The following is a 20,037-nucleotide window of genomic DNA, read 5'->3' on the forward strand; positions in this document are numbered from 1 at the left end:
CGGGAGTGGAGGTGAAGGAACTCCCTTAAGGAACTCTGCTTTGCATGAGAATGTCCCAGGTTCAATCCTGGCATTGTGTTTCCTGCTTGGCAGGGGGTTGGACTTGATGGCCCTTGTGGTCTCTTCCAGCTCTATGATTCTATGATTCTATGATCTTCAGGTAGGGCTAGGTGAGACCCCCGTCTGAAACTCTGGACGGATATGCCAGTCAGTATAGAGAATACTGAACTAGATAGAAAAATCCTCAGACTTGGCTGAAGGCAACATCCTACGTTCCAAAAGTGAATGGAGTTGTCACCTTTCTTAAGCAGTGCTGTGTTTTTAACAGCGGACTGACCCACAAATATTTGGCAGGTGAAGCATCTCACCAGTTTGATTTGTGTGTGCCAGGCTACAGTGAAAAAGTCGCAAGAACATAATAAAATCCTGCTGGATCAAGCCAATAGCCCACTTAGTCTAGCCCCCTGTTGCCACAGTGGTCACCCAGATGCCTGTGGGAAGCCTGCAAATGGAATCCAAGCACAAGAGCCCTCTCCCCTCCTGGGGTTTTCAGCAACTAGCATTCAGAGAAGCATTGCTGCTTCTGACCATGGAAGCAGAACATAGCTGTTATGGCTAGTAGCTACTGATAGCCTTATCTTTCATGAGACAGGGTCAGAGTCCGTAAGCAAAAATGCCAACCCTAAAAAAAAAACTTAAGGAAACCGTCGTGCAATGTTCATGCCATTCACCATCATGTGAAGCCAGTGTGGTGCAGTGGTTAAGAGCGGTGGACTCGTAATCTGGGGAACCGGGTTCACGTCTTCGCTCCTCCACATGCAGCTGCTGGGTGACCTTGCTGGGAGACACTTCTCTGAAGTCTCTCAGCCCCACTCACCTCACAGAGTGTTTGTTGTGGGGGAGGAAGAGAAAGGAGAATGTTCGCCGCTTTGAGACTCCTTTGGGTAGTGATAAAGCGGGATATCAAATCCAAGCTCTTTAAACTCTTCTTCTTCATGTGGGCAATGGTAGCTGATCCATTAAGGCCCTTCTGCACCAGCCTCGGTCTCCAGCTAGCTTCCACCTGCCTGCCTTTTTACCAGTCCAGGGGGTGGCACCGCCTGTCAGTTCTTCCTACATAGGCTCAGTGTTGCTCTTTAAGAACTCATCAGGGTGCAGAATGGGGACAAAATTGGGAAAAGTGGCTGTCATTCTCTGGCTCCATCTACTCTTGGTCTCCCTGCTTTCTGCTCTGCCAGTCCCAATGGGCTCTGGCTGCCATTTGCCTCTTCACTGCCCCCTCCAAATCCAAAATTTACTTGCCAGTACATAACACATTCTGAAGCTTGGCAACCAGCTGACATTTCTACATGAGGTGCTGTAAAGATTCCACCCCTCACAGAATTCTGGGCACTGTAGTTAATTAGAGGTTGCTGAGAATTCTAATTCTATGAAGGGTAAACTGCCCAGAATTCTTTGAGAGAAAGAATATGCTTTGAATGTGCTTTAAAGGTGTGGCGTACCCTACACAGCCAAAGTTTATGTTTCTATGAAAGTTTCCTTTCTATGAAAAGGGAAAAAAATGGTATCTGTACATGCAATTGAGAAATAATGTAACTTCAATGTCAGCAAGATAATTTGAGTCCGCACCAATTTACCATTAATAATAATAATCGTAATAATAATAATTTTATTATTTATACCCTGCCCATCTGTCTGGGTTTCCCTAGCCACTCTGGGCAGCTTATAGTACATATAAAAACATAGGAAAACGTCAAACATTAAAAGTTTGAGTCACTTGCATTTGAATATCTATCTGTGAAGGCACCCAGATATTCTACCTACAGTCAAATTAGCTGATGCTACTGTTACCCAAGATTACAGCACCTGAGGTTACAACCCTCAAAGGGAAATCCATGCGTGAACAAGTCTTACATTTGTTATGTATGTTGTTTTCTTTGCCTGTTTTCCTTTGAAATGTCAGGTATCAACTGTTGCCAGGTGCAAGAGATGTTAGGTGGATCTGGCAGAACAGTTCATGCTACCTGCTTGGCTTACTAACAAGTAATTATTATTACCAAAGAGAACACAAGTCAGCATCATTGCAGAAGAGTGGGAGATATTTTATCATGCCTCTTCCATACACCAACAAGGAAAGTGCTATCGTGCTGCTGATTTTCAAATCAGAATTACAGGTGCCGCTGATAGCGAGCGCTGAGCCATGAAGCTGCAAGAACATGGCTCGATTCTCAGATACCACGCTGAGTTCTGCTTCTGGTGTCGTTAGAAATAATCTTACAAAATGAGCAAATGTGAATATGGAGCATAACTATGGGAAGCAGAAATGATATTCAGCTGCTTTCAGATAAGCCTAGTACCCAAGTAGAAATTTCTGTACTGATAAAACTAAGCAACATTCTGATTTGGTTTGATTCCTTTCCCCACTTTCCTTTTGCAAAGGAAAAACATTGCAACCTTCGCATCCTAACACTGCAATCTTTTCCATATTTACTCAGAAATAAATCCCAACGTGGTCAATGGGTCCAGAGAAGAGTGTGTAGGATTGCAACCCAAATTAAGGACTCAGCTACATTAGTAAAAACAAAATGTTATAAATGCGTTATAACACTGTGACGCCAGATGGCGTTGTAGAGCTGAAATCAGAACTCTGTGAAATTTTCCATTGTGAGCTTTAAAGCAGTTTTTTTCTGGAGCATTTTCAGAGTGTTTTTTACAGCTGTGTAGATGCAGCCTAATAATCTGATACTAATTCAGAGAATAAAGCATCTCTTTCTTTCTTTCTTTCTTTCTTTCTTTCTTTCTTTCTTTCCTTCTTTCTTTCTTTCCTTCTTTCCTTCTTTCCCAGTTCTATAATGTATGTAAGAACTTGCACTCAATATGACAATGCAGGTTTACTACTACTACTACTACTACTACTACTAATAATAATAATAATAATAATTTATTATTTGTACCCCGCCCATCTGGCTGGGTTTCCCCAGCCACTCTGGGCGGCTTCCATAGAAACCAAAAATACACTAAAATACTAACACCTGAACCTCACTACTTCTCTTGTTGAAATCGCCACCAGCATGGTTAGAATGTGGGAAAGGGTACATATTGTCACCCCACTTCTTTCAATATGGATGAAATGAAGGCTCTAATCTTCACCAGTGATCTTGACTAAGGATCCAGGCAATGAATCCCATTCTGCATGCATTAATACAAGGTGTGATTTTGTGTACATGGCCATGACCCATACACCATTTGCATCATAGGTTTTGCAGCAACTTAAACAGCAACAAGGTCATTTCTGCACACACAAACACAGCTGTGTTTCAAATTGCATCTTTACATTGCTATACACACCATGGGGGGAATATTTAGGAAGTTTTTAATATCTGATGCTTTTAATGTATTTTTAATCTTTTGTTGGAAGCCACCCAAAGTGGCTGGGGAAACCCAGCCAGATTGGTGGGGTATAAATAATAAATTTATTATTATTATTATTATTATTATTATTATTATTATTATTATTATTCACCCAATGCCCATGACCTGATTTGTTTCCCCGCATCTGAAACCTTCCCAACTTCTATTCAAAGAAGCTGTAACCTACACAAACGTGATGGATGTCTTACATGTACACAGGTTTTTAAGTGAGATGGAAGCTGCTTTGAATGGGACTGCATCACAGGATGTTTTCAGATTTGGTTTATCTGTAAATGAATTAAGAGAAAAGTCCTCTGAAACCTAAGGCAGTGCTCCCAGCAACGCTTGAAAATGATGTTCCATTGAAATCAGTGGGACTTAGAACAGAGTCACAAATGCAAGCTTGCCATACAATGGCTCGCCACTGGATTAATCCACAACATACATTGACTTGCAGTGGATGTATGAACTGCCTCAAGTTAAGTGTGTTATTTCAAGTGGTCTGCCTCTTTGGCAGCACAGTCTGTTGTAGGGAAAAGAGAAAATAAAGCTCCGTCCTCCCAAAACGTATCTAGCTCGTTCCACTCTCAGTATATACATTTTATGATATTCTGCACGGTTACATGTGATGGCTGTTTCAGACATAAAAGTTACCACTTGACATCACAGTCATGAACTGTGAGCTCAGTTTCCTTAGCAAATGTGTTTAGGATTTATAGTGAAAATACTTTCATTCTTTTACACCACGTACTGTATTGGAAAGGAAATGTTGCAAAAGAGGGTCAGATTCCCTCTCTTTGCAGCAGATTGGCCTGATGCCTGCAAACTGTTTTTGCCATCATAAACAATGGACCCAGAGATATTCTGAAGAAATGAAGACGATAGGTGACTCCTGCCTCATCCAGCACCTTGCCTAAGAGTGCAAGGCAGCATGGGGTAAGGGCACCATCAAACCTGGCTTTTTGACCCTGAAAAAACAACACCACTGCTCCCTCAAAGTGCTCCATGGATACCAAAACTGTGCACATGTTGCCATTTAGTCTGGCTCAAATGCACTCTCACCACTGGTGTTTCAAGCCAGAATTACAGGTGACGTTAGTTGCAATCTATATGTATCTTCTTGTTTCTTGAGAAATTCTGATGTTTCATGCAGTGCTTTTTTCCCCTTAAAAAGTGGTTAGGGGTACTCTCATTTTGACTCAAGAAAATCACCATTTTATAGTTCAAATTGGGAAAAATGCAGTAAATGGACAAAAGCACAAAGATTCACAAATTGTTTAGGGGTATGCATACCCTTACGTACCCCCCCCCAATAAAAACAACATTGGTTTTATGTGTTCTCCCTGCTGCACCCCCACCAGCACGAGAGGAGCAGTAGCCAGACCACCTGCAAAACAGCTGGAACTTTTGCTGCAATCTTCCTGCTTTGCCTTGCTATTGCTCCCCCCACACCCAGAGACAGGAGAGATTTTTTTAAAGGGAAATTCCCTTATTCCGAATAGGATTCCTAGCAAGAAAAGAGAAAAGTTGACAGCTATGTGGAGGACACTAGACCCACCCGCTGATTTACTACAGCTGGCCTTGACACCAGACTGCAGGGTGGGGAGATTAGAATGCTACTTAGCGGGCTAATTGTTTATTATTTGAGAATCATCAATGTTGTTTGTTATTTATATTGTGTGTTGTTTTTATTTTTTCATGTTAGGTTAGACAATATATTGATGAGCCCCCTTTCCCCCTTCCCCATATGGGGTGGGTGTGGGTGTGTTGCTGTAAGTGGCTTGGAGACCTTTGGGTGACAAGCGACTAACAAATTTAATAAACCAATTCCTTCAAACGTTATCCAATGGACACATCTCCGCTTCACCGTGGCTTAAAGTTTTCAAATGCAGTGCACGGAAGCATTATGCCGCAATGCTTCTTGCTCAAATCCGGGGAGCCTCGCTCTGCAGTGACACCCGCAGAGCTCCATGCAGACGATCACTTCCCGGGAATGCTGCTCGGAGACCGGCCCCGCTCGGATGAACCACGACGCCGCCCGCTCCCCGTCTTCCGTTCCAGGCAAGTCACATGAGTGGTCTGTGCTCACTCTTCCCCCATTCCCCCCCCTTTTTTTACAAAATGGAACGGTCTGCGTTATGCTGCGTGCCGTAGTACGGATGAGGGGCGGAGCTGGGTTGCTGGCGGAACAAACCAATGAGCGGGAAAGGGGAGAGGGCAAGTTTGCGGAAGGAGAAACGCGTTTTGTAGCCTTTGCGCGCTGCGGAATATTAGCGGGCTGGGAGTCGAGAACCTGGCATGGGCGCCGTCAGAGGGCAGGAGCACCAGCCTCCTCAGGAGGTAAGGCTGAAGCGGCGGGGCTGTGTTTCCCTCTCGCAGGGCAGGCTGGCCTTTCCCTTGCGGGTGGCGCTTCCCTGCCCCGCTTTTGTCTATGGGCTGCCGTTCCCCATAGCGCTCTTGGGGGCGGGAGCTTTCCGGGCAGCGCTTGCTTTGCAAGGCGAGCCCGCAAGTCCTGTTGCCTTGCAAGAAACGCGCCCCGAACACGTCGAGGTTCGCTTCTGGGGAAGGAAGCGTGTATATAGGATAAGCGCAGCCAGGGGCGCAGGCTTCTCCAGGAAACGTTAGTCCTGGGACCGGTGTTTGTTTGTATGACGGGGAGGAGAACTCAGCGAGGGGATAAATTGCTGGGCCAGTGTCACACTCTGCACATGCTCAAGGCGCTCATCATTGCTATTACCTCAGATGTCTTCCTGGGCGGGTGCTTAGTTCAGTAAGCCCTCAATTTACGCGAGGGATCACGCCTAAAGTCAAAATCGCATATGGGTTCAGTGGACAGTGGGATTACCAAAGTAAATTTCCCCTGAATGCCCCGTCCCCTTTGTGCACTTTTTATTCATCTATATTTTTTTTTACCACATGCATAAAGCAGAATGCAGTGGTTCCCAGCGTGGGGCACACGCCCCACAGGGGGCAATTCAATTTTTAAGGGGGGCAATTCGAGAATGAGTTGCTAACAGTGAATTTTTTGCATTTCTTGTGGTTCTAGGGGCCTCATATACAGTATATAAATATATACAGTGGTACCTTGGGCTCCATACGCTTCAGGTTACATACGCTTCAGGTTACAGACTCCGCTAACCCAGAAATATTACCTCGGGTTAAGAACTTTGCTTCAGGATGAGAACAGAAATTGCGCGGCAGCAGCGGGAGGCCCCATTAGCTAAAGTGTTGCTTCAGGCTAAGAACAGTTTCAGGCTAAGAACGGACCTCCGGAACGAATTAAGTACTTAACCCGAGGTACTACTGTATTGTGACATACATATTTTAAAAATTAAAATCAGAATGCACACACAGCGGTGACAATGGAGAGGTTATCTAAACAGAAAAGTTTGTCTAAACAGAAAATACACTGGGCGCATTCAGGGGTAGTAGCGCTCCGGGGGGGGGGCAATCAGGTTTTTACAGATGCTTAGGTGGGGCATGGCCAAAAAAAGGTTGGGAAGGAACCAGTGGCTGAATGCAAGCAAGTTAAATGCATGTAAGTTTGCAGGCTTACTGTATTGACAGGCAGTACATCAGCTTCATTTGGGTGAGTGCAGATTGAAATAAAACTCTCCTTCAAACTCCCATGGTGTACCCAGAGGATAGGAGGCTGCTTGGAGTTGCATATTCTCTGTTCCAGAGAATATTTCCCTGAGTGTAATGTCTTGCGCTTGAAATACCCTGTGGATCCTTTGGAGGTGGGAGTGGGGGAATGAAATACCACATTTCCTTTGCTGTTCAGAAATCGGTAATGGTAAATGTTTGTCACAGAGAACTAGCTGTGTTTTCTGTGAGCATTTTCTATAGAACAGTTATATGTCGTACTGTGAACGGACAGTCCACAATGTTGCACCACATCTAGAAGGTAAAAGTTGTTATTATAACAAATTTATTTGTACTCTGATGTGACTCGAGGCAGCTTACATATAAAATGATAACTGATAAAAACATAGAAAAACATTAATTAAAAACAGTAAATCATTGTTAGAAGTAAAGTTCTGCTTTTTGTCTAGCAGAGCAATCCTATGCATGGTTTCTGAGAAATGAGGCCCACTGTGTTCAGTAGTTACTTGGTCCCAGGACTGTAGTTGCTTGTCATCCTTTTGAAGAACATCTCACAGGTTCTGAGTGATGCGGGGAGTGGCAGCAGAGAGACACTTTCTCTAGAAGGTTACTCCCATAATGTGCTTTAGTACCAACATACACATACGTGGAGCTGCATGTCTACCAACATACACATTTTTTTAACTCTGTCAAAGTACAGCTCTGTATTGTAATACAGGGGGAGTCACTGTGGAGCTCTACAGATTTTCTTCCTCTTCAAAGACTACAGTTCCCATCATCCTTGACCATTGACTGTTCTGGCTGGGACTGGTGGGACTCGTCATTCAACAACATCTGGAGGGCTGTCTGTTATGATGTATGAATAGCATGGCTTTGTGACCTTTGCAAGCATCCAGCTTGTACGCAAATATAGACCAACTTGTAACATCAGCACCGGTCTGAAGTGGATATGATGTTTACTACAGCGGTACCTCTGGTTACGTACTTACCGTATTTTTCGCCCTACAGGACGCACCGTCCCATAAGGCGCACCTAGTTTTTTGGGGGGGGGGGAAATAAAGAGGGGGATTATTATTTTTTTTTTCCCAGGCACGGGGCTGGGGCGGGGGAAGCCCAAGCCTTCCCCCAACCCCAGCCCCCAGAACAGGCAACTCTCCGCAAGCCGTGGGAGCCCAGCGCCGGGCTCCCGCGCCTTGCGGAGATCTGCGCGAAGCCTGGAGAGCCAGAGGGGTCGGTGCGCGCCGACCCCTCTCGCTCTCCAGGCTTCAGTGAAAGCCTGCATTTGCCCCATAGGACGCACACACATTTCCCCTTCATTTCTGGAGGGGAAAAGGTGCATCCTATGGGCCGAAAAATACGGTAATTCATTGCAGAGGTCCATTCTTAATCTGAAACTGTTCTTAACCTGAAGCACCATTTTAGCTAATGGGGCCTCCCGCTGCTACCGTGCCACCGGAGTATGATTTCTGTTCTCATCCTGAAGCAAAGTTCTTAACCCGAGGTAATATTTCTGGGTTACCTGGGTACTTGAAGCATATGCAACCCGAGGTACCACTGTACATGCATTTTTTTCTACCACTACTACTAATAATAATAATTGTATGCCACCAATCTGACTTGGTTGCCCTAGCCACTCTGAGCACCTTCTAACAGAATATTAAAAACACAATAAAACTTTCATAAATTGCACATAATTTTGTGTTTTAAGATGGTATTTCCCTCTCTCTCCAAATGACATGGCTGTTTTATCAGCCAAATTCATCTGATCTTCATTAGTGCAAGGGCTTCTGTCAGAAGTGCCTCAAAACACATGATAATAACAACTTTGGTTCAAACTTTACATTTCTTAGAGCTGGTGAGCTAGCAGAAGCTAATGCAAGGACTCTTATTAGTTCAGTGGAACTTTCCCTCAAGCACCAAGATTCAGGACTCTGAAAAAATACCAAATAGCTCAAGAGATATAAAACATTGTAAACATCAGTAACGCCACACTGCAATGGTGGTATTAGAAATGTAATGGTTGGGCTAAGCTGTAGAAGTTTTAGAATGTTTTGTTAAAGAATTTGGGAACTTGGTTGTATTGTCTTTATAAGTGACAAATGTGCCTGTCTTCCTTGAGTTGAGGAGCATTGGTTACTTCATTATTCTTTTGTCTGACAGAATCAGAAATCTCAGCATATACTACTGGAGGAAAAACCTGTGCAATAGTTGAACAGTTTTCATACACCAGACTTCTACCATCTTGTTTTTGCAGGATTCTTTGGGGCTATGTGCATTGATATTTTTATAGCCATTTCCGCAGGACGGAACCGGCTATAAAAGTGTTAAAACTGTTTTACAATGTAGTCAACAGTGTGTCTACTAAAAGGAAATATTTTGCAAGAAATTTATAGTGTGTACACTTAGAAGAACATGGTTTTGTTTTTTTGAACATAGAATCAGTTTACTATCTCTTCTAGGTTGAAACCCGTGAAGATGAAGAGCAAAGTATTAAGCTGAGTGAAATCTTAGAGCTGCTGGTGGCAGCTGGATACTTCAGGGCAAGAATTAAAGGGCTGTCCCCCTTTGACAAGGTGAGAGTGTAACAAATTATGCACAAGGCATGCTTTAATTGGTAAAAAAAAAAAAATCAGCAAGGGCTAATTTGTACAGACGAGTACAAATGTTATCCAGATGGTTGTGAATTAAGAGTGCAATTTTAAAGGTTTTTTTTAATAAAAATGAATCTCTTTTTATATGTGTCTCAATGCAATTTGCAAAGATACCATAAAAGCAGCTAAAATAGTTCAAAAACGGACAGAATGTGCAATCAGCATAAGCATTGTTGCTTGCCGGAGGGAATAAACCTCCCTCTCCTCCAGATGTTTACTGTTTGGAGGTTCCCCTGACCACCCCAGGCCGATTTTGTGGGGTTCTGTGGGTGATGGAGAGGATTGCCCAGTGTGAGTGGAAGCCCCTATACAGTGCCCAAGAGTACTGCCAGGAACTGGTATTCAGAAGCAATACTACCTCCAGCTGACACTGGAGGCAGAACATAGCCATCGTGAAAATGTGACATGGGGGGGGCTATCTTTTGTGTTTCATTTTTAAATAAATGCACAAGATGCTTCTGTGTAACTTCTGCGTTCTTCCACCAAACATCTGCGAGGGATAAAACAAGTGTGCTTGCCTTGTTCTAGGTGGTAGGTGGCATGATGTGGTGCATCACAACATGCAGTTTCGACATTGATGTGGACTTACTGTTTCAGGAAAACTCTACCATCGGCCAAAAAATGTAAGTGGGAGCTTGCCAGAAAGGGATCTTTCTTTCCAGTGGTGTGATGTGTTCAGTACCAGTCATATTTGTAATTGAAGCTTGCATAAGTGGTCACCTGAGCCTTAAGAATTATTATGATGTATTGAATTTCTATACCACCCTTCATCACAGGGTGGTTTACAATATAAAAACACAAAACTTGCATACCATTATAACTAACAATAAACTGCAATTTAAAAGGCCGTCGTTTGTTTAATTAGCCAAAGGCCTGGGAGAAGAGAAATGTTTTTGCCTGGTGCCTAAAGATATGTAATGAAGGAACCAGCCAAAGCTCCCTGGAAAGAGCATTCCACAAGCACGAAGCCACTGCGGAAAAGACCTGTTCTCATATTGCCACTCTCTTGACATCTTATGAAGGAGGCACACGAAGAAGGGCCTCAGAGAATGCTTGCAGGGTCTGGTTTGGTTCATATGGAGAGAGGCGGTCCTTCAAATCTGTTGTGCTCTCTATTTTTTGGTCTTACTGCCGCTGATGTGCCCTCCCAGTAATAAAATCTCTTCTCATCCTAAGCCTGAAAGCAGCCATGAAAATAAAGTGAAATGTTTAAGTACAGCAGGAACATGTAGAAGCCCACACTTACTGTCTGCTGCCTCCTCCTTCTTTTTGCACTATTTAAATGTTAGGACTTTTAAATAAAACAGTGACAATTACAGTCGTACCTTGGAAGTAGAACGGAATCCGTTCCGGAAGTCCATTTGACTTCCAAAATGTTCAGAAACCAAATTGCAACTTCTGATTGGCTGCAGGAAGCTCCTGCAGCCAATTGGAAGCCCCGTCGGACGTTCAGCTTCCAAAAATAGTTCGCAAACCGGAACAGTCACTTCCTGGTTTGCAGCGTTCGGGAGCCAAAACGTTCAGGAACTAAACTGTTCCAAAACCAAGGTATGGCTGTAGAGTGTTTCTATTAACACATGAATGTCTTAAACTGTTGTTACTTTACCATGCGCTACCTTGGGAAGCTCAGAACTGATTAGATGTGCATCCCATTGGCGCACTGGATCGAATTCACACTTGCTTAGCTTCATTCTAGAATAAGGAAATCACAGACCATTCCCTGGACTGAAACTGAAAACATTTTATGAAGTAAAGATTGATTGTTTGATAAGAAGCTTTTAACAACAGGTTTATAAAAGAAACAACAACCTTGAATTTTTTCTCAGTTTTTAATAAGAGTTTGCAAGCTTGTCTAAAGATGATTTTTAAAAAAGAAGTGCCTCCAGTCCTACAGATCAGCATTTATCAGCACAGTTCTAAATTGCTTGTGTATTCACTTTTTAAAATCTAATATTTTATTTCAGCCACTAGAGGGCAGTTTCAGGCTAGTTAAGGCTTTGCTTCCACCAAGTTTCACCTTAAGGTCTGTCATCCTTCACCTTCTTTCCAGTGCCTTGACTGAGAAAATTGTATCCGTCTTGCCGAGAATGAAATGCCCTCATCGCTTGGAGCCTCATCAAATACAGGGATTGGATTTCATCCACATATTTCCTGTTGTGCAGGTAGGTGCTCCTTGAAAAGTTGCTCCCCCCAACAGCTCCGTATAGTAGGCCTGCTGATGAAAAACCATATTGTAACCCTCTTTCTCTCTTCCCTGCAACTCTAATAGCCACTGGGGCATGGTTTTGATCAGGAAACAACCAAGTAGAATGTGTGTTCCTAATCATAAACAAATGGTTCCACTAATGTGGGTAGGAGGCCCTTTAGATGCTGTGGGGCTCAAAGCTCCCTTCAGCCCTAGCTAGTGTTACCATTGGTCAGGAATGATGGGAGTCTAGCAACATCTAGGTGGCTACCCATTCCCCATCCCTGCACCATTGATTAATCCCTTTTGTAGCCTTGCAGCATTTCCTGTAACCAAAAAGTGTATGGAAAGAGATACTGCATCGCTGTTGCTTGCAGAGACTGTATTGGAAGCATAGTTCTGTCTCTGATTAGATCCTGAACAAGGAGCAAGTTAGAGGCATCTTCTAAACCTAGTGTTTAACTTGGGATCTCAGAGTCTTTTATGTAATCGTTTCTATACCACCTTCTGTGAAATAAAAATAATTCAAAGCATTTAACCCATTTCCAAATTTGAGTCAATTATTAGCAAGACTCGGAGTGTTCAAATGGTTTGCTATTGCCCATGTAAATGGGAATACTGTTGCTTTATAGTTTTATATGTGCTTGCTTTTCTCTGTCTTGGAACGTCATTTGCAAAATTGACGTTTCAGCCAAACCAAGCCAGGAAGGTGTTTCTGTTGCAAGTGAACAGGGATGAGTTCTTTGCCTGGAAAGCTGGCTGCTTAAATAGAGAGCATGGGTTCCCCCCCCCCACACACACACACCAAAGTAGAGTTGAGAGCTGCAGATGTAAGAGCAAGGCAGCAACTATTTTTGCCTGGTTGTCAGTTTGACAAAGTGCGGAGAAGTAGGTTGATAGCCAGAATGAGGCCAGCACCTGCTACTCTTCCATGGCCTTTGTTTGTTTCTGTATTTTTCAACTAAGTGCAGCAACGACCTGGTTGCACCAAATAGGAGCTGAACTTAGCCTGAGATTTCTAGTTGCCGACTCCTGATCTACAATGACAACATGAGTTAAGATTTTCCTTTAGGTCACACGTCCCAAGCCTTGTGCCTGTGCACCAGTACTGTGTTATGTCCATTGGCATGCTAAGTCTTCGGGCAACCTGATAAACAAGTGACACATCCGATCTGGGCCTGCAGATTGTCGTTTGTGACTACTCAGGTTTTGCTGCTATGCACCTTTGTGATATGGTCATGGAAAAGCAGGAATTGGAGTTTCATACAGCCCAGTCCAGGTGTCTCCAGATGTTGCTGGACTATAGCTCACATCATCCAAAGTATTGACCATACTGGCTGACAATGTTGGGAGCATCAGAAGGACGGCATATTGGCCACTCCTGCCTTTAGTCCCTGTGAGGCAGAGTTGGACTCATGAAGAACAGATTAACTCACACTTTCAGAGGAAAAGCACAGCAAAGGCTGAGTGAAACATGCCAGAAATATCACCAGTGAGAAAAACAAGGGCCTAACCTGTCTTCCATCATATTTGTGTTCTTTCAACATGTTTAGCCTCCTAATAACCCTATGTGGTAGGCTGAGTTGAAAGGGAGTGGCTGGGTCAACATCAGCCACAACAGCTGGCCAGAAATTTAAATCCTGGCCAGAAATTTAAATTTAAATTCAACTGAGTTTTACTTGAAGTAGACCTATTGAAATTAATGAACCCAACATAACTATGTCCTTTAATTTCAGTGGTTTTATTCTGTGTAACGCTTAGCTGAATCTAGTCTCAGTCAGACACACTAATCTTTTATGTCACGCTGAGACTCAGTGGGTTTTCTGTTTCTTGGTTCAGATGATGAACATGCACTGATGGCCATGTTCAGTGTCTAAATGTTTCAAAATATGAAAGGTAAGTAGCTGTAATAAGTGTAACCCTTTGTTTATAGAGTGTTGATTTTCCTTATTTTTTATTCCATTTTTGATATCCAAGTCTGTCCTGAGTATATATCCATCCAAGGCGTTGCTTTAATGCCGATGGTTTCCCTTTTTCTTTTCTCCCAGTGGCTTGTGAAACGTGCAATAGAAACCCGTGAAGAAATGGGAGATTACATCCGCTCATATTCTATATCTCAGTTTCAGAAGACACACAGTCTGCCAGAGGTAAATGTTTGGCTGCGTCTTTTGTAATTCAGAACTAGAAGTGATTCTTTTAACCATCTCTAAAATGGATAGGATTGATGCAAACCTGCACCAGCTGATTTGGCTCATAGGTTTTAGGACATAAGCGGATAGATCATACGTTATGAGCTGGCACTGGAGCAGAAAATATGAGTAGAGTAATTCAGTCCAAATCCTTAAGTATTAAATGCCCAGTTGCGCATCAAAAAAGGTAGATGAATTTGCAGTGCATCCAAGTGCATTCATCGGATGCTCTGGGAAGCTGTTCTTGACACAAGTCACTTTTTTCTTGTAAGATCTTTTTCACAAAATTGTATTTGAATATGTTTGTGCAGTGGCAACACAAACCTACACTGTGCAAGCACCAAAACATTTCCCATTCTTAAAAATACGTTGCCCATCTATTCTTAGTGCAGAATGAGCCATTCCTTGAGAAGGAAAGTCCAGGTGTATTATTTCTCTATGATTAAAAGGTGATTGGCAGTTGATAATGCTATACCTTAACATGACAGCTGTCCACTGAAATAAAATAGTTCATTTTTTTTTAAGGCTGTGTTTTGGGGGTTTTCACCCACGTTGTTGAAAGTTCAACTTACGATTCTTGCATCTCCCTGTGTATGTTGGTGCCTTTCATTACTTGTGCAGCTGCAAACTAGTGAGCATCTTTCTCTGCCTCATTTGTCAATAAATGGAAAATGATGTTAAAGGTGTCAGTGCTGGAAGATACTCTGAATTTTTCTATCTGATGGGCCAAGTTCCTGCTAATGTTTTACTATTAACACCATATGTCTAAGATGTAAATTGCATTGTGGAGCTTAGTCCTAGGTAAATTAGGTAGGATTGCAGCTTCAGTAGTGTGGTTTATGTAGCCTGAGGCTATTCCTGGTTCCCACCTTTAAAAGTTGCTGCAGAGGCGCAGAGTACCTGTTTCCAGCTCTGGTCGGTTCTTCAGCCACAGCCATTCCTGGATTGAAGTAATCTGACCACAGTAATCCATGCTTTAGTAATTTCCCAATTAGACTTTTGTAATATGCTCTACAAAGCAGAGACATCACCTTGCCAACAAAGGTCCGTATAGATCAAGCCATGGTTTTCCCAGTAGTGATGTATGGAAGTGAGAGCTGGACCATAAAGAAGGCTGATCGCCGAAGAATTGATGCTTTTGAATTATGGTGCTGGAGGAGACTCTTGAGAGTCCCATGGGCTGCAAGAAGATCAAACGTATCCATTCTTAAGGAAATCAGCCCTGAGTGCTCACTGGAAGGACAGATCGTGAAGCTGAGGCTCCAATACTTTGGCCACCTCATGAGAAGAGAAGACTCACTGGAAAAGACCCTGATGTTGGGAAAGATGGAGGGCACAAGGAGAAGGGGACGACAGAGAACGAGATGGTTGGATAGTGTCTTCGAAGCTACCAGCATGAGTTTGACCAAACTGCGGGAGGCAGTGGAAGACAGAAGTGCCTGGCATGCTCTGGTCCATGGGTTCACGAAGAGTCGGACACGACTAAACGACTAAACAACAAATATGCTCTACATGGGGCTGACCTTGAAGACCGTTTAGAGATTATAGCAGGTGCAAAATGTGGCAACTGGGTATTGATTGCCACAGAAAGATCTGCACTGATTATTTGCTACCATGTCCAATTCAAAGTGCTGTCCATGGAGGCTCAGGTCAGTTCTGTGTCCAGGGCAGCTGTCTACCAGATCCACCTGGTATATGGGCTAAGACCCTACCTGCCCATGGACTGTCTCACCAGAGTAGTGCATGCCCTGGTTATCTCCTGCTTGGACTACTGCAATGTGCTCTAGGTTAGTCTACCTTTGAAGGTGACTCAGAAACTACAATTAATCCAGAATGCATCCGCTAGACTGGTGACTGCGAGATGCCGCCGGGACCATATAACACCAGTCCTAAAGGATCTTCACAGGTTCCCAGTACGTTTCCGAACACAATTCAAAGTGTTGGTGCTGACCTTTAAATCCCTAAACAGCCTCACCCCAGTATACCTGAAGGAGCATCCTCCTCCAAGGGTCTTCTGGTTCCCTCACTGCAAGAAGCGAAGTTACAGGGAACCAGGCAGAGGGCCTTCACAGTAGTGGCAGCCTCCCCGTGGAACATCCTCCCTTCAGATGTCAAGGAGATAAAGAGTTACACAACTTTTAGAAGACATCTGAAGGTAGCCCTGTATCGGGAGGCTTTTAATGCTTGATGTTTTTGTTATGTTTTTAGAGATGCTGTAAGCCACCCAGAGTGGCTGGGGAAACCCAGCCAGATGGATAGGGTATAAATAAAATAATATTGATGATGATGATAATGTAAATATGTAAGCAAATTAATACCCAGCTACCTGAAGGTGTGTGCCTCCTGATATATTCCTTCCTGTTATCTGAAGTCTGCCAGCTTGGTATGGTCATCAAACAAAGCCTTGAGTTCCCAAACTTGGAATAGGACTTTGTCAGTGGTAGCCTCCTAGCTGTGTAACATGAGATTAGGCTGGAACCTACATTAGTCAGTTTTCTTCACCAGCTTAAAACATATTTGTAAAAATCTGTCGGGCCTTCTGAAGTGTGTACATGGCCCTTGATTACTTGTATTCTGCTGAAGGATTAGTTGTATTTTTTGGTACATTTTAACATCACAGCTTTGGACAAGTTGACACAACAACTGGCCAATCTTTGTTGACACTGTTGAGTTTAAATATGTTTGTATGCTGGTATTTAAAGCTATCTAAATTGCTTTGCAGGATGATGGCTTCATGCAAAGAAAAGAAAAGTCTGTCAAAGCAGTTAGTGAAATCTCTGTAAGTGTGGCATTCAGCAGTGTGGGTTTTCAGAAAATTTACAAATAAATAATAATTGGATTTAGCTTTGTTTTGATTATGTATATATTTTGGCTTTAATTTACTCCCCCTTCCCTTTTCAAGATGCATAGACCATGTTTGTATGATATATCTGCATACCTGCTTCCTGGGGATAGTAACTTTTCTTCAAATGAATTGCAACTTCAAAGGTGCTCAGTTTTATCCATTGTGGTATCCATTCACTACATTCCTAGTTAGTTTTTATAAAAGAATGCATTTTTAGAAATTGATCTCCCCTGGGGTTCATGGCGGTGGGGAGGGGGCTAGAAAATGTTTCATCCCACATCATTGGTAACACACTAAATGAGAATTTTCTGGTCAAGTTGTGGAATGCCAACAACAATCCCAGCACTTTGGCATATACAGCCCTCAAATGACTCTCTCTGCTAGGTTAGTACAAGTGGCAGCCCTAGTTAGAGTCTGTATTTGAGTCAGGTGCAAGTTGAGTCAGAAACACAATATTTTAAAGCTGCATTCTTGGACACATTAACTAGAGGATAAGCCACATTGAATATATGTATATTTTTGTATAAATATGTGTTTATTTACCGTATGTAAAAAAAAAACCTGCCGAAATCATCAGGAACACCATTAAACATTGCAACTCTGCTGCATAGGAAAATGTGTACAGTGTTGTGCAATAAATCAGCTCCTTTCCTACCTACAGAGGGTTTACTGTGTCAGGATTTTATTTCTCTGTTCCTATAGATTGCATTGCTCCATTATAATACCATATTAATTTTAGTTGGAGTTGACATGTGGCTCTTGGAGGCTTGATAGATTGATATCCCATTGTGCTCATCTTTTGAATACCAGCTCTGTGTATTCCTTCCCTTGTCTCTCTTTGTCCGGCGCAATGTCACTTTTAAAACGCCACACAAAACAGAACGTTGCGCTGCTGTGAATTCGGAAACGTGGGAGTTTGAACGGATTCCGTTGCATCTCAACTGATGTGCTATAGTTGAAAAAGATTTCCCACTTGCAAAACTGCCAACATTGATCAAAACATTTTTAAAAGAAAAAAGGAAGGAGGGTAAAAAGCTCTTGACATATCTTCCTCTGGCAGAGTCAACAGAGTAGAGAAGCCAAGTCGTGGAAACAATGATCTCGTTTGTCATTGTATCTCAGGGAGAGTAAACTGCCTTTGTCATTGTGTCTGGAAGAAAGTGTGGAGTGTCATCTGAAGGCACTGCTTTTTCCGAGAGTTCTTCTTAACAAAGGGTGTCTGGCATTGATGCTTCTTTCTTTTTAACTGTAGCCGTGTACAAGAACTACTTGGCTGTATTGAAACATTGCTTCAATGGAGGGGGGGGGGATTTCCTTGAACTTAGTTCAGCAACTTTTTTTTCTTGCACATTCTTACCACCACCCCAATTATCTTAAATCGATTTTCTTTTCCTATGTGACTGGCTAAAGTAGCCATAATGAAGAGAGTAGTAATTAAGCATAATTATTCAATAAGAGGCTAGAAGTGGAATGCATGAACACTAACCGCAGTGACTCGGAATTAATCATCTCTTTAATTATGCATAGTATTTTTCCCCCTTACTTTGTTTAAGATGTTTTGCAGATATGTCTGAGATCAGGTTGAATAGATTCATATGTTCTGGAGTAGCCATGTTCTTAATAATAGTAATAATAAGCTAGGAAAGTGCAAAAGGGAGGGGGAGGGGTGAGTCTAGGTCAATGAGCAGCCAGTGAAGGATATTATGTTATGACAGACTGTGTTGTGTTGTATTATGGAGCCACAAAAGCCCTGAGAAGGTCCAGGTAGGAGGTTTCTATGGAGAAAGAATGTTGACATTGGATTGCTTACTGACCATTTGTAGTTTGACACATGTTTATGCTCATTTTGTTGGCTTTCAGGAAGTTTACAAGCCACAAAGGAAATACCAGCGACGAGCAGGAGCAGAAAAGTTAGTCGACGAGGAGTCTAAAGTTCATGCTACGCTTCTGGAATATGGCAGGTATATTCGTTTTGTTAAAGTGTGTTCCAGGGAACCCAGGATTTCTTGGGGGCATCTGAAGGATTCCAATAATGGCAGACAAAAGATCTGAAAGACAGCATGCTGTGGCTCTCTCTTCCCTGTAGGCAGATGCAGGAGAACCTTAAATGTATTCTAGGGGCCAACTAAGAAGGGATGCTAATAGTGTAGCTTTGCTGTTGCTGCTGTTTCTCTTTTTTTGCAAATTATCAGGCTAGGGGACCCATTCCGGAACTGTACAGTGAGGGGTAGGGGAGCTTTTAATCTTTTGCCACCCATTCTCACTAGGGGCAGTTTGCACCACCAGCAAAGGCCCCATATGTTTAGATGGAGCCTTCGTTGGCTATGGAGTTGCAGGGGCCCTGATCCTGATTGGGAAGGAAAAGGCTAAAGCCCTCTATGCTCCATGCTAGGTTCATGATGGGGGTGGGGGGTGCTAATCACGTATGCCATCTTGAGCTTGGAAGAAAGACAGGGTGGTAATGTAATTAATCATGCCCTCTGCTCAAGTTCTTGGGGGGAAATGTTGCTCCACAACACATTTAAGTGTCAAAGACTCTGGGTTAGTGACAGCAGATTTCCTGGAATAATCTAAGTGTGTACAGAGCACAAAAGCAATATGTTGCTTGCCACAAATAACTGGTGAAATGGTTATAATATAAAATGTATTGACATTTTGATTCACTAGCTTTTCCACTGCAGTTCTTTAGTCATACAGGTGGTTTGCACACTACAATAAGCCAAAGTGTGTTTGAAACTGTGGCCTAAGTGTGTCTTCTCCTCCCTATGGCAAGCCAGATCGCTTTTCAAGTTCTTCATCTTTTTGTTTTCCTATCCCCCTTCTTTAGTATCACTGGTTATTTCTTGTGAGTATTTTTCCTCCTGTGTACGTGTGGTGTGGATCCCCCTCCCCTTCCAGTTGGCTCTTGGCACTTGAATTTGCATCTTTCACGTTAACATGTCTTCCACATTTGGTATTTAACAGCATTGTTAAATTAATGTTCACGGGGACTGTCTTTTTTTCTCAGCGCAAAAGTCACAGTTTTCTCTAGGGGCTAGGGGGTGAGAGAGAAGAGTGCATAGGAAAAAAATCCCAACTTCCACTCTTTTCGCATACTCCCCAGGAAAATAGGTTCCTAGCTGTTACCTCCCTGATCTGCTGCTCCTTTAT

General features: G+C 42.9%; 1 protein-coding gene across 2 annotated transcripts in view; it reads left to right on the forward strand.

The window, feature by feature from the left end:
• Positions 1-5,600: 5,600 nt before the first annotated feature.
• The window catches only part of CCDC93 (coiled-coil domain containing 93), a 39,125-nt gene continuing 24,688 nt past the window's right edge, over positions 5,601-20,037 (forward strand). The window contains exons 1-7 of one of the 2 annotated variants that reach the window (XM_053405008.1): positions 5,601-5,751; positions 9,477-9,590; positions 10,197-10,291; positions 11,719-11,830; positions 13,902-14,000; positions 16,765-16,821; positions 18,748-18,848. In XM_053405008.1, the coding sequence (XP_053260983.1) occupies positions 5,710-5,751; positions 9,477-9,590; positions 10,197-10,291; positions 11,719-11,830; positions 13,902-14,000; positions 16,765-16,821; positions 18,748-18,848 (620 nt within the window). In that variant the 5' untranslated portion in view covers positions 5,601-5,709. Of the gene's footprint in view, positions 5,752-6,069; positions 6,182-9,476; positions 9,591-10,196; positions 10,292-11,718; positions 11,831-13,901; positions 14,001-16,764; positions 16,822-18,747; positions 18,849-20,037 lie in introns of those variants that run through there. The other variant, XM_053405017.1, reaches the window with a different exon arrangement.

This window comes from Podarcis raffonei, chromosome 1 (assembly GCF_027172205.1).
Source record: "Podarcis raffonei isolate rPodRaf1 chromosome 1, rPodRaf1.pri, whole genome shotgun sequence".
NCBI lineage: Eukaryota > Metazoa > Chordata > Lepidosauria > Squamata > Lacertidae > Podarcis > Podarcis raffonei.